We start from the raw sequence: 16,439 nt of genomic DNA on the forward strand, positions 1-16,439 counted from the left end.
ATCACAGGTCGTATGATACAGCACGCACATGCTAACCATTCGGCCATCCAACCCCCCCATTCCGGATCAAAGGTCAAATGAGTTCATTTGCACTGAAAGTGAATGCACAGCAATTCTTGTATCATGACAAGTCAACAGTGAGGCTGATGTCTCTCTTCCCCCCCCCCCCCCCCCCCCCCCCCCGAGAAATCCCAAAATAAATAGATGACACATATTAATTAATCGCACATTTATTTTTTTTTCAATAAATGGGGTCACAAAGAACAAAGGTGAATTTAGCAAATTTACATTTTTATTGAAAGTGTGATTACTTATAATCATTTTCAGCTTATTTTCATGATACAAGAATGACTGCACATTCACTTTCAGTGCAAATGAATCCATTTGACCTTTGACCCAGAATATCTCGAAAAAGCCCCAACGGCGGACTGATCACCACTCGGCATCGTATTCTACGCAAAATTTTATTCGAGAAAGGTTCGGTCTAGTTTTGTGCACAGTTGATGGACCCCCCCCCCCCCTTCGGCACTGAGCCTCTAGACTAGTAGGTTTCTCTAGCAGTGGGAGGAAATCAAAGGACCCAAAGAAAACCCACAAGGTTGGACAAGTGCCCCTAATCCTTGTCACGTACGCCAGTTGACTCAATGAGAAGCCTTATGATACAGCGCACACATGCTAACCATTCGGCCACCCAACCCTCCAGTAATACAAGCACAATCTTCACCATAAATAATTCATAACTTACTTTTTTTGTTCATGGGTTTAGGTGGCATGGCAGTTTTTTCATCGGCTTTCCTATCACGACCCGGGCAGGCACAAATCCTGACTTCAACAGCTCTCCTCCCTAGCACCGTACTGTCTTTTTCAAGGCTAAACACAATCTGAATGGGGCGACGATTGGGGCCACCAACACACGACCCTAGGCACATGAATTGAAATAAATTTGTCACCCATTCTGATCCAGCTTGTGGAATCTCGTGTGGAATGATGACGCTTTGTCTACTCGTGTAACTGTCCTCTACATATTTGGCCAACTTATGTTCACAACGAACGAGATGGGTGGGGGCAGGATGATGTTCGTTGTGTTCTTTTGATGTAGCATGATTAGGACAACGTTTCACTACTTCTTGGACATGTTCTGGTTTCATGAAGATGGGCATGGCTTTGATGACACATCCTTGTGGAGGACTGCGTAATGTTTTAAAACGTACTGGACAAGTTGTTGCCATACGAACATACAATTTCTTTAACAACTCTGAGTACTGAAATAAAACAAAAGATCAAAGTTTAATCTAATGTTAACAAAACATAATATTTGTGACAATGAAATTAACAATACCTATGAGAAAAGCTTGTTGTAAGTCCAAAATACTTTTTTTTTTACTGTGCTGTGCAAGTAGCAGATGATCTCTCACATTAGCAGTGACCTAGGGAATTGTCGTACCATATTTATTTATTTATTTAATAATTACAGCACTTATGTCATTAGTTGAGAAATGAAATGTGGTTGAGCATCCTACATGACAAGTGAAGATGGGCATGCACTATACAGTGTACTATGAGGTAAATTTGCCCTGATCACCGACAAGGGGGAATCATGTCAGAAAATTCAGATGTACTTTCTCGGTCCACACTGGGATCTAACATGGGACCTATAAGTTAGCAAGCCAATGTCTCACTCACTGAACCACAGCGGCTCCCTCTTTAGTTAATTGATAATAACTATTAATCACAATCAACTGTTTTCAAATGGCACTTCTTTTACTTTACTAATTTTGTCATTGTTACAGATATGGGTACAATGCTTAACAATTCATTCTTGTGAAAACCAGTATGTCTGGGATTTGGAATCTCGTACATACCGTCCATGTTGTTGATTTTGTTTCTTTTGATGGCTGTGTGAAGCTGATTTCAAAACCATAATCGCCAGCATAATTCGTACTAACAGAAAAAAAAGTGTAAATTAATTCAAATGTCAAAAAGGATTAATCATTTAGACTAATACTAATCATATTTATAATTGTATACATTTCAATGTTCAGTTATTACTGTTTATTTTAGGGATTGAGTTTTTTTCAATGGAGTTGATACCTGTCTATATATTGAAGTGGTGACGTTATTGGGGAGCTTGTAAACTGATAACAGTATTTATTTTGGTATTTATGAATTGGGCGGTCAGGGTCTGCATCTTAGGTCTATATCATTTTATCATATTTCTCCTTGATAATAGTCAACTTTGTCTGGCTATTTGCCATCTCTTATCAACTATTTACTATACTTACATATATGTATAGTAAATAAACTAGTTGACTTTACTTACTCTACTTATGTCAGATAACAATAATATATGTACAATATACTGTAATACACTGAAAAAGTGCACAGGATGTTTTGTTCCTCTTTCACTTTGAATAATTTTGTTATCTGTTGCAATCCGAAATATCAAATTATTATTATTATTATTACAGCATATTTATAGTGCGCCCTTTCATATAAAATGTTCAGGGGCACTTTACAAAGTGACAATGTAATTATAAATAAACAACAAGATAATGGACATGTTAACGATTGTATACAGATTCAGTTAAAAGCCTGATTAAATAAATGTGTTTTAAGTTGTTTTTTTTTTTAAAGAATTTAGAGATGTACAACATCTTAAACTAAATGGTAGATTATTCCATAAAACAGGTGCTTGATAACTAAAAAAGCGCTGACCATAAGATACTAGTTGAACAGTTTTGGGCTTTAAAAGTAGTTTATCTGATGTAAGTAATGTTCGGCCAGGTGTATAAAGTTCTAAAAGATCTGAGGGGTAAACAGGAGCTAAATTATTTAAACATTTAAAAGTAATAAAATCTTAAAATCAATTTGATATTTAACAGGTATCCAGTGTAAATTATATAAAACAGGAGTTATATGGTCACATTTCTTAGTTAAAGTAACAAGTCTAGCTACAGTATTCTGTACTTTTTGTAATTTATCTATAAGCTTTAAAGGTAAACCAACTAAAAGTGAATTAAGGTTATCTAATCGAGAAGTGACCAGAGAATTAACAATAGGTCCTTCAACATGGCTACATTCTGTTGAATATGTTTTATGCGATATTTTCCCTACTCTAAATTTACAAAATATTCATAATGATATAGTAATAAATAATATTGTGTTAATACTTACTTTGATGGGACGGTTGGTACAGGTGATGTAATGTTTCCATGAGGTGAATATGGTTGTGGTGATGTGATTGACTGAAATTCAACATAAGACAATGGCAATTTAACTAAGGTTAAATACAAAGTTTGATTGGCTTGTTGACCTGCTCTAGTCATGCTGGTGTCAGTCACTGTTCAATAAGCTGTTCTCAATTGTATATCATAAAATTAATTGAAACCTCACACATTTTGCATACATTCTGCTATTGGTCTAATGGAAAGTTTGACATAACTAATGTACCGTATATAAAATTTTGCTTAATTGACTTGTTCGGGGATTGCCACCAGCGAGGTGAGTACATGTAATTACTCACGCATAATGATTTGCGTGAGTAGCCATTTCCATTTCATGTGCCTAATGGCAATGATCCAAAAGAATTCTGTAGATCCTCTTCCCATGACAGGAAAGTTGCTAGGGAAACTGGATTTCCCTTTCCCATAGTTGGGCGTGCTGATGGTATTCGGATAAAGCAACAAAACCAGCTTGAAATCAAAAGAATTACTATAGAAACGATAACAACATTCTGCATCTGCTCCAGTCTTGATTATCCAGTAATTACTTGCGTCTCGTGGCAAGCCCTGCTTGTTAATATTACTGACAGTTATATCAATGTAAGTGAAATATGTATAAGTAATCTAGTCTTCAGTGATGTGATCTATTGTGTTTTTGCTTCAACAAACTGACATGACATTTCAATCATATATATCATGAAGTAGGGTTAACATAATTAATAAGTAATTTCAGTGATTAAACAGATTGTGAGTAATCAAGGTACATAGTGATATCACTGATCCACATGCGATGATACCAATTTAATTAATAGGTGTATCGTTATATTGCTCATAACATTGTCATTCACTTGGATTACACAAGATTCTTCAGACAACCCATTTCAATCTGTGTCATCTTTCAGAAACATATTCTTATCAAATCGTTCATTTATATTATCTATTGATGTTATCAACTAATATACATACACCTTAAACCAACTAAATATATCTTAACATGCTTATATTTTAATTCTTTAATTGAATTATTAGTTTAAAAAAATCTTTACAGTAGTAAGTAATGTATCACATGTTCTAAATCTGTATTGATTAAACTTTTCAATGGAAGTAAATCAATTAGTGTCTAATAAATGTATATTGAAAATAAAAAGTAACAGAAACATTGTGTAGCAAAGCTTTGTTTATTGTTAGGATCAATACTATAAAGTAAAGCCCCGCAGGAGAAGAATATTTTATTTTGAACATGATGTAGTTTAGGACTTTATAATACCAGACTAATCAATAGATAAACAATAGATATAGCATGATGTCTTATTTTACTCAATGTACCAAGTCAATACGCACCCTTTCATTAATTCTAGCATTTTTTTTTTCCTATAAAAGCCTTCCTGTTATAAGTGTTATATTCATTCCTTTTAATTCTACATGCTTACATAAAATTTAATACAGCAGAAAGAAGTACATTTTGCATGTGTATGCAGTCAGTCATTGGTAAAACCAAAGCTGACAATATTTTTTAACAAGGCATTGACCTAATCAACACATACACCAAGTTTGAACATTCTAGCCCAATTAGGAAGAGAGTTATCGTGTCCCAAAGCATCAACCAATCAAATTGCTTATCTCTGCTTACCCTAAGCGGAAAATGCTCATCTTCGAACTCCATCAAGGCATTGACCTAATAAACACATACACCAAGTTTGAACATTCTAGCTCAATTAGGAAGAGAGTTATTGTGTCCCAAAAAGTGTGACGGACAGACAGACGGACAGACAGAAGGACAGACAGACAGACAGACAGACGGACGAACCCATTTTAATAGTCCCCTGCTTTCTTCGAAAGGCGGGGGACAAAAAATATAATCTTTTATTGATAAACTAAATCGTCACCCTCAGACATACCAATCCATCAAAATTCTGTCAATATTGTTAATATTATATTTTTATAAAGTAAACCTGTCTGAATGACATTTATCAATCTGTGTAGTTATAACAATTCATTAGACCATGCCCATAGGGCAAGATTAATAAAACATTAACAACATGATTCAGATGGATGATATTCTGTTAGTGAGGATGTGTATCTGTTGGTTTTTTTTGTCAGGATTCTTAAATAATCAATTACTTTTGAATGTTTTAATAGTCTTAACTTGCAGGGATTAAAAAGTTTCAGATACTTACATCTGTATATGGACTGGAAGCTGTACTACCAATAATATTGGTCTGTGAATCTGGTGACATACCAGCTGTCGTTGTTTGAGCAATCAATGGGTTCAACTGCAAAAGAAAATTAAACATTAAATATACTAAATTAATTAAATTATACATTACAGCATGTTTTGAATCAACAATGTTTACCAACTACATAATAATGAAAATATTACCACTATTTCAACAAACTGGTCATCAACAAAGGTGAACATCTTGCATCTGTCATGAATGACATACAGCCAAACATTAAACTCAGTCTTATAAAACAACCAGTTGGTTAAGACGGTCAGTTAACAATGTACTGTTATTCTACACCTGTATTATACCACAACCCCACCAGGGATCTTTCTCTTTTAATAGGCTGAATTGAAGCTTATTATCACAAGTTGTACGGTGTTAATAATTAATGACCAATTGTTAGCACTTGTTATCTGTCGCCACTTAAAACACCTGGATTGGCCAAAATAATCAATATAGATCTCCTCATGACTTTTCATGGATCATATAATAAGGCTTTTCATTGATCATAGGCAGTTCTGGAAAAACCACAATAACGCCATTAACTGTCTCAGGCATTGTGAATCATCTAATGAATATAGGAATATTTTTTCATTAGTAATTATCAAATCAAAGCTTAAACCTGCGTCATCTTTATTAGAAAAAATAAAACTGTATTATCCCCTGAACTATGTGTACATATTCCAAATTCAAAGAAAAGGGATATATGATTTTTTTTTTGAAAAAAATGTAAATTCACAATGCACAAATTTAGTATTTGGTCATTTTCCCCATTTATTTCTTCTTGTTAGTGAATTAAAATTTGAACTCAATAAGGGGATTGAACACTGTGTGAGGTCTTATCTCTTTGTCATCTTATTAATTACATTGAGGTAATTTAATCAAGTAATTCTGGCAGTAATTAGATAATTAACTAAATTTAAACAAGAGATGAGACAAGATAATACTAATGAAAATTGTCTCACGAAAGACATTAACATGATGTGTACCTTGGTCATTGTTTACATTACCTTTACTCCTTGTTTACTAATAAAATCTCAAGATATACATGTATTAACTAACATAGATGTATGCAAGGTGTCAGGAACTTCATTCATTGATATAAATCTATAACAGGTTTATTTATGTGTATAAAGCCAATTTTCAGGGAATTCATTCAAATGTTTTCTCTAGTTTATATTCTGACTGAATGAAAAGTAAATCCCAAAATAAAGGTTAAATAAACTTTACGATCATACAGAAAAGAGTACATCAATACGCCCAAAAATGAATCAGACCAACCAGTTCGATGGTTCTGGACAGTATAGATGTCTATTTGCAGTTTAACTATTTCCCACCTCTATCTTTAAGCATTGAACACAAATTAATATATAATAATTCTATGCTATTTTTTTCTGTACAAGCCAGTCCATTCCTAATGAAAGCAATTTTTATGTTCATATAACAGTCCGTGAAATTTACCTCAAAACAATACATTTTTGATATCCATACTTTAATAAATGTGATACATGCACATTAAATTTTCATCTCACTACAAGGCAAATACCGATACCAGTTACATAATTTATTATTAAATTCTAAACACACTTAACCTACATGTATATAAATATGTTCTATAGAAATTATAAGAAAAGTAAATATACAGTAGAGGTAAGATTTATAAATAGACAAATGGGTATATCTATCTACTCTACTGCTTTCTTGTGACATACTACAAATATGTCTATATACTTTGTCACCTGTTCCCACATTTTAGAGACCAATATACATATCAACAATTAATTTGTTTATATATGTCAAAAATGGATTTTTCTTTTAAATTTATGGCGGTATATATTATTTTCTGACAACTTAAAAGTCATCAACAGTCAACACAAAGATGACTAATTTATATAGTGTAGGTCTTTATGTACTGGTACCAAAATATATTTCATTAATTGTCGTAAAAATATCCAATTAACTTGAGTAACCTGAATTGAACATCAATGGATGAAGATTATGTAACAATTAGAATCGAGAGATATTTTGTTAATTCATTTCACAAAACATTTGAGTTGATGATATTGATGATGTATCAGATAACAGTCTATATATTGTCATTATGTATATAAACTAAGGAATTTCAGATTGAGTCATTCTTCAGGAATTTTGTTATCAGTGGATGGAATAGAGAAAATTTACATTCAATATAAATACTGCAGGTACCATTATTGATTAAATGTCTCACTTAAAATAATAATTTACAAATAAAATCATGTCATTTAAAATGACTCCAACCATTGTTTTATTTTGAGTTGAGAAAGTAGGTACTGATTTGTATACCTTGACAACAGAAATTTTTATATGTCAAAATATACATGCCAACACATGATGAAAAGAACTTACCCGATAGGTTGTAAACCCAGTTCTCTCCACCTTGATCATTCTGGACGGAATTTGATCAATATATCCAAAAATTTAGTAAGAAACTTTCCCAAAGCAAATTTTAACTTTTATCTCAAACCATTTTCTATAAATTAATCACAAAGTCAAGATTGAAGGTAGACTGAATAACAAGCCTAATCATGCCCTGCGCGGTAAACTATTGAAACAAGTACAGGCATGCTGGATTACATTAGTATTGTATTATAATATATGTCATAGGTATAGGGGAATTTATTATGATAATGAACAGTCCAAGCAGAGTGCGCTTAACTTGTATAGAGCTTATGGGACAGGGCTGACTAGTAAACTTGTCAATAGGCCCGACTGTCAATAATCAATTGAGATCTCCATGACTACAAACACACACTGTAACGGTCCAATTCTATCCCAGGTGACAACTTAAACAGTGTATAAGAGGCCAAAGGCTCAATTACTGTAGATATGTTATGTTATGATTTGATCTTTATGGTACATGTAATACCCTATTATTATAAGTTGATCGACTAAAGAGGGTGAACAAATCTTTTTCAAACAATATACTCAATCAATTTGGCCTAATATTTTCACTGTTTTTAAATACATGTAACAACTCAAACTTTCAAAGCACATTTCCAGACCTCAGATAATAGTTTTACTTTCTTCAATTCATTTATTTCTGTAGAATGACTACATCTGCAAGCAACATATATGCACATTAAACACATGTACATTATACATCTAGACAAAAGATGAAATGACATTATTACAAAACAGTACTTAATTAAATATTGATCCAACTAAAATCAAATGATAGGCATGACTGTATGACATTATGTAGAATAGTTCAGATCTACTAAATAATTCATGTGTAAACTGGTACTAAACATGGTATAATAATCTTTCAAACTAATCCATACCATTAATATAGCTAACTTGGTTCTTTGAGAAAGATCGAGGCCCTTACTCAAACCTAGTGCATGTATTTTATAGCCACTATAAAATGCATGTACGTAACTTTTTTTTTTTACCAACAAAAGATGTTAACGAGGAAAGATTACTTTCACCAAAACAATAAATGTATTACAATATTAGTTTCGAATAATATTGTATTCAAAATTATATGGAAATTCCAAATACTGACCTAGATTACATAAACACTCACAAAAATTTATCTACTGTTGATACTTTCATTTTGTTTTCTTAAAGATGCATTATGTAAGATTTAGATAAATAGTTTGCCTTTCTTACTATAAATGTACTAATTCCAAACCAGATAATACAATATGAATATATTGAAAACTTCATTCAAATTACTTTATTCTCAGCAAAGTTATCACTGTTTGTAATTTTCACAAGATGTGGCATAGATTGTTTATTATTGTCTTCTTTGATTGGCATTTAGTAATTGAACATATTAACACAAGGTACAATTTTATGGATACACAATTATTGAGTTTGATACTAAGCGACGTTTCGACAAGTATACTCTTGTCTTTATCAAGCAAATGATTTAATTATAGGCTTGTCAAGTGAATAAATGTTTAAATAATAGTTTATTATAACATTTGAAGCCAAACTAAAGACCTACAATAGGCAGATTTAATTCTTACATACATGTAATGCATCTTTTAACTAAAAGTTAAAGGGGCATTATGGGAGATTGGATAAAGAGTTGACAGCTCTCGCTATAATTATAATAGTTAAAAAAAAGATAACGTAAATAGAATATGCTGAAAAATTCAGTCAAATTGCTCCACTCTGAACCAAGATATTAGCTTTTGAATTTCAGGCTAGCCTTGATCATCATTACTTAAGTCCAGATTAGATGAAAAACCGAGTTCCCGTGTATACATTGACAAGCACGTAAAAGATCCCTTGGCAGTTGGAATTCGATATAGGAGTAGGCCATTGTGCCGTTGCCCACACAAAATTTCCCTCATAGCACACTGTATGACATACGCCCATCTTCATTAGTCCACACGGAGCAGAACAGTAATTTCTTACTAAAGACGGTACGATAAAAAACAAAGTCTCTATTATCCATTTTTACAATTAATAATTTTTCAAAAAATGTATACCAATTAGGGCTGCAACAATACGTCAGGCCACGATTCGATGCGCATCATGATTCATAGCCTACGATACGATTAATATCACTGAAAATTCGAAGGCATACTTTTATGCAGTGGCGGCGCCAGCCGTCGGTGATTGGAGGGGCAAAGCTGGGCAAAGGCACGAGCTTCAACTAGGGGTAGGGGGCCTCTCCCAGAAAATTTTGAAAAACAGGTTGCCAGAAATGCAGCCTGGCAGTATTTCAGGCACTGATCGATGAGGTAAAGTGTCAAACGAACGGACTTGCGAATCACGACGAAGCCCACTCAAGAGCGTCAAAGTAGGGAGTCCTCCCCCAGAAAATTTTGAAAAATAGACTGCTGGAAATGCTGTCTTACAGTATTCTGTCAGGCACCGATCGTCGAGATAAATAGATCTGACCAGATACCGTCCGTCGCCTGATCACTAGTTTATCCGACTAGAGAACAGAATGTCAAACGAACGGACTTGCGAACCTCAACAAATTCCCCTTGTGAGCACCAAAGTAGCGAGTCCATTGGGGACCTAGCCAAGAAAATTTTGAAAAATAGAGTGTAGGAAATGCTCTACAACATGCAAGTTTATGACTGAGTGGGATACGCCCACATTTTCGAGAGATGGATAGAGAACAAGCTAAAAAAGTGATTTTTCGTACAATCAGGGGCCATAATTTAGGAAGTTACGGTCCAATATGCACGAATATCGAAAGGAACCGAGATCTCTGGGTTACAAACTTACATTTCAAGTTTAAACAAAATCGGATAAAAATTGTGACCTCTATAGGGTCCACAACCTTGATATACCATATTTTTACGCTATTTGAGAACGAAGGACAGCCATTTTGTCTGTCAGTTTTGGGCCGATTTTCACGAAATTCGAACTCAGTCATCCTTAGGGTCTAACGGTGATATAATAATACGTTTTTTTTTAAATCGGATAAAAATTATGACCTCTATGGGCTCCACAAGCTAAAATCGTGATTTTTCGTACAATCAGGGGCCATTATTCAGGAAGTTATGTTCCGATATGCGCGAATATCGAAAGGCACCGAGATCTTTGGGTTATAAACTTACATTTCAAGTTTCAACAAAATCGGATAAAAATTGTGACCTCTATAGGGTCCACAACCTTGATATACCATATTTTTACGCTATTTGAGAACGAAAGGCGGACATTTTGTCTCTCAGTTTTGGGCCGATTTTCACGAAATTCGAACTCAGTTGTCCCTAGGGTCTAACGGTGATATAATAATACGTTTTTCTAAATCGGATAAAAATTATGACCTCTATAGGCTCCACAAGCTAAAATCGCGATTTTTCGTACAATCAGGGGCCATAATTCAGGAAGTTACGTACCAATATGCGCGAATATCGAAAGGAACCGAGATCTTTGGGTTATAAACTTACATTTCAAGTTTCATCAAAATAGGATTAAAATTGTGACCTCTATAGGGTCCACAAGCTTGATATTAATATACCATATTTTGAAGCTATTTGAGAACGAACGGCGGCCATTTTGTCTGTCAATTTTGGGCCGATTTTCACGAAATTCGACCCAGCCATCCTTAGGGTGTAACGGTGATATAATAATACGTTTTTTTAAATCGAATAAAAATTATGACCTCTATAGGGTCCACAAGCTAAAAACACGATTTTTTGCACAATCAGGGGCCATAATTCAGGAAGTTACGGTCCGATATGCGCGAATATCGAAAGGAACAGAGATCTTTGGGTTATAAACTTACATTTCAAGTTTCAACAAAATCGGATAAAAATTGTGACCTCTATAGGGTCCACAGTCTTGATATTAGTGTTGAAAATCGATCAAGATCTGTGATCGAATACTTTTGTTTGCTATCCATATACTACATGTATTTGAATAATTCGGAAACGTGAAATTCTTGAACAAAATCACATCAAAAGTTTATACTCATAATTTCTTACTTATTTCAATGTTTATGAGTGTCTTTGTATGCCGAGTATGAAATCTTACTTTCGATTTGCAAATTGTTTGAGGTGAATAAATTTGTGTATAACTACTCCTGTAATCCGCGGCCCTCCCACTTATCATTTTTGCTCAATCAACACAAATGAAAAAAGTAAAATAAAAACATCTAACATTAATTCCGCCAAGGTTGTTTGCCTCATTCTGATAATCTACTGCTATTGAACCAATCAGTAAGTGTGAATATACATGACCTAGGTTGTTATGAATAAATTTCATTGCAGGAAGTCTAAACACAGTGTTAACTTGTATCCCGTAAACCCAAGAAGTAGCTTCTATCTAGCGTAAAGCAGCAGAAGGAATGAATGAATATTTTTTTTCTTTAGACTACTGTTTTCGTCTACAAATTGTGTCCACAAACAAATTGTGGATGGATGGACGTGCGGACGGACAGGGGCAAGGACAATATACGTCCACATGAAAATGTGGGCATTTAAAAATACTTGTTTGATTAATCCTTTTCTAAATTTTACAGCTGCAAGCCTAATTATTAGCAACACAAAAATACGTACCCTTATAGAATTTTATAGTTATTAATCACCATTAATTAGCTTATTATATTCAATGACAAATATCAGTAGCTAGACATAAATCCTATTACCCTTCAAATTATATCATATTAATCCTTCTTAATATTCTAATTTATTGATTAAAGATAAAGAACTGTCAAAAATATACAATGCCAACCTTAACAGATGAGACATTTTTATACTATAATAAGCCAAATTAAAGATCTACTGGAAGTCTGACTCAGAAAAAATAGTCTAAATTACATATACATGTAGGCTACTAAATTCACTAGATTTATTAGACACTTTGAAAAGTTTTCAATATAAGGAGCTGAATGTAAAATATTAATAATAATTAAAAAGATAGGTTGCCAGGCAACGAAACATACGCCCACAGCAGCTAAATCGTCCGGGCAGTCAACAAGAGTTGTCGCATATTTTTACTTTTTTCGGTAATGAAACATTTATAATACACTATAATCTGATTAAGAGCATGAAGTAATTATCAGAAAACCATTAGAATTTGTTTGGTTTTTATAAAGTTCTGCCCCATGCTAATGTTTTGTATACAAAACTTTTAATATCATGGATTTAGCTGTTCAAGTCATAAAAATTCATTGAAAATCAATATACTTGTTCGTCACAAGATCTTAAACACTGTGTATCAATCTGAAAATCAATAGGATTCTTCGTCTCATGACCTTAAACACTGTGTGTAAATTTAAAGTCAATCGGATATTAACTTTGGTCTCTAGAGTCAATCGGATATTAACTTTGGCCTCTAGAGTCAATCGGATATTAACTTTGGCCTCTAGAGCGTCCACAAGATTTTTCAAAGTGATCAAGGGCCATAACTCTGGCAGTAATTATCGGAAATCGCTGAGCATCAATAGGCTTCTTCGTCTCATGACCTTAAACACTGTATAAATATAAGTTAATCGGATATTAACTTTGGCCTCTAGAGTGTCTACAAGATTTTTCAAAGTGATTAAGAGCCATAACTCTAGCAGTAATTATCGGAAATCGCTGAAAATCAATAGGATTCTTCTTCTCAAGACCTTAAACACTGTATAAATTTAAGTTAATCGGATATTAACTTTGGTCTCTAGAGCGTCGACAAGATTTTTTTAAGTGATCAAGAGCCATAACTCTGGCAGTAATTATCGGAAATCGCTGAAAATCAATAAGCTTCTTCTTCTCAAGACCTTAAACACTGTGTATAAATTTCAGGTCAATCGGATATTAACTTTGGCTTCTAGAGCCTCCACAAGCTATTGAGGACGCTGGACTGCCGGACAGGGGCGACACCAATATATAAGGCCACATTTCAATGTGGGCGTATAAAAACAAGCCAACAGTGAGGATGATGTCCCCCGCCGAAATCCCAAAATAAATAGATGACACATTAAATAATCGCACATTTTTTTTTTTTTCAAAAGTATCAAGCAATCAAACTGATTATCAACTATACAATAAGTTTCATCCCTCACTATCAGATAGAATCAAAGTTATTTTGTCCTAAAGCATTGACCAACGAAATTGCTTAGCTCATTGAACTGTCAAGACATTCACCTAATGAACATCTACATCAAGTTTATACATTCTACATGTACCTCAATTAATAGCAGAGTTGTTATGTTCCAAAGTCTTGACCAATCAAATTGCTTATCGCTCCTTTGCCTAAGCAGACAATTCTCATCATCGAACTTAGTCCAGGTAATAATATGATAAAACTATACACCAAGTGTCCTCACTCTCACTGAATTAGAACTAAAGTTATTGTGTCCCAAAGTTTCAGAAAGATATCTTGAACGGTTTATGAGATATGCCCCGGAAACGAAATCGGGCGGACCCCATTTCAATATCCCTCCCTAACTTCGTTCGGCGCGGGATAATAAAATTGACGGAAAGATATAAATGTCTTTAAATTAGTGATTAAATATTTTATTGACGTGACTAGCACTCTGTGACCAACGGTTCCAAAACTGCTGCCTGAGATAGTCTCGATCATGAGGTAAGCCTATTGACTAATTGACACTACTTCACGGTATTTTATTAACCACGGCACTCTATAAACACAGTCTCAAAAGGATACAAAGATACTAATAAATGTGAATACTTTGATGAAGCGTACATTGTATTACTAATAATTTAGACCAATTACATGTATTATGATCAAGTCTTCCGATGCCCGGCTATTTTGCAACATATATTTTAATCAATAAATTTTTTTATTAAATGTGAATAAATCGAAAACGCCAGTTACCATTTGGTTTTCAATGACCAAAGTAACCGACATTAGAAGTAACTGAAATAGAAACAGCATTAAACTCAAAATTTTTAAATTCCATCTCAATAATAAATAATTACCTCATGTAGCATGTATATTTCACAAACACAGGTCATGAGAAACAAACAATTAATTAACCACGGCCTTATAGACAGAACAATTTGAGCCTACCTATCATAAAACAGGTGTTGAAAACCTGGATTTGAAAAGAACAATTTATTTATACATGTATCTACATGGAGAATGAACTCTGGAAATTAACACCTCCATCTTTAATCTAAGCATCTTAAAATTGATACTGTATGCATTAAAATAAACACAAAACAATAACTGAATTCAATCTATGTTTCTATAATTTAATCTAAATTTAAGACTTATGGTACTGATACTATGTATGGCATACTGCCAAAAGTTCTTGAGATATATTTTTCTTCATTAATTTAACATGGAACCACATAAGATAATTATTAGCCGTATTAATCGTCATTATTTCAACGGAATTTATCATTGATACAGTGATGAAATAAAATGGGTTTTAACATCCTACTGTTCTGCTCCTATAATACTAGACTAATGAAGATGGGCAAATTGATACAGAAGCCAGAGCTGTTTGCTGTCAATGCTCCATATATAGCACATCGAAACCTGGCATTCTGATCGATGCCCAGTGACCGCCCTAGACATTCGCCAATGGCGACAATTATTTTCATTGGCGAATAAAGTGATGATACTGCGAAAAATTTGGCGAATGAATTTTAGAGAGTGTTATTTCGTAAATATGCTAATATTAAACTTGAAATCGTCTCGTTCAACGCTTCTTTCGATAGACTCGATGGAGTGTCTATTTTTAGTACATTAATTACTCTAGTCTCAATCTTATAAGTCGCAAATCAGTCAATGTTCCAATGTTACGCATTAAAAAACGACCGAAAGATCGAGTCTCGAGACTATAAAACACAGTTACCCCCTTTTGTGTGGCACTGCGTTGTTTACATTCACTTCACTACAAGTTTTCTTTACTTACGCAGCAAATAAATAAAACGCACAATAATGACAACTAATACTAGTAAACCCAAAACAAGGATAGATTCCTTTTTCCTTCCTACGACTAATGTTAGTCCAGAATCTACTTCCGTGAGTGAGAGTGTCATCTCGGACGCAAGTCCTTCGTTGGCTTCATCAACATGTGGACAAAAATTAGACCTTTAACCGAGACCGTCGAGCTAACCCTCAATGACCTCATGCTTATAAAAATGGATGGACCGGAAAGCATAAATTTTGAATTTGTCAGAGCATTTGATCAGCGGTGTCTTAAAGATGGGTTCCCGCTTACAAACTGGGTGATTTAATGGTATATATGGACCAAAAACATATTCAAACTAATTAATTTGTCATAATTATGCTTCAAATATTGCGAAGGAATGCCCTGCTATTAAAATTCGATCAAACCAGGTCATGTTTACGTCACGTCTTGGGAGTCAGAGGAGAAATCATTGCATACATAAGTCGATGTTGTCTTTAATCGCTTACTATTTATTACAAATATCGAATCCAAATTAAATTCTCGGATTATCTACTACCCGCGTCTTTTTCCGTCAATTTTATCTCAGAAAGTATTGTACGTCTAACTCTTCATAAAGTTTATCAACTTGTACATCAAGCGCTCAATGTTCGCTTGTGACCTTTGACATCGTGC

General features: G+C 33.8%; 1 protein-coding gene across 4 annotated transcripts in view; it reads right to left on the bottom strand.

Annotated features, from left to right (window-relative positions):
- Window positions 1-16,439, bottom strand: part of LOC126828544 (cellular tumor antigen p53) — a 50,763-nt gene that overhangs the window by 12,509 nt on the left and 21,815 nt on the right. For 3 of the 4 annotated variants that reach the window (XM_050558367.2, XM_050558366.2, XM_050558368.1), the window contains 4 exons: window positions 5,399-5,494; window positions 3,175-3,245; window positions 1,863-1,941; window positions 746-1,262 (listed from right to left, as the gene is read on the bottom strand). In XM_050558367.2, the coding sequence (XP_050414324.1) occupies window positions 746-1,262; window positions 1,863-1,941; window positions 3,175-3,245; window positions 5,399-5,494 (763 nt within the window). Of the gene's footprint in view, window positions 1-745; window positions 1,263-1,862; window positions 1,942-3,174; window positions 3,246-5,398; window positions 5,495-7,831; window positions 8,397-16,439 lie in introns of those variants that run through there. The other variant, XM_050558369.2, reaches the window with a different exon arrangement.

Source organism: Patella vulgata, chromosome 7 (genome assembly GCF_932274485.2).
Source record: "Patella vulgata chromosome 7, xgPatVulg1.2, whole genome shotgun sequence".
NCBI classification, from domain to species: domain Eukaryota; kingdom Metazoa; phylum Mollusca; class Gastropoda; family Patellidae; genus Patella; species Patella vulgata.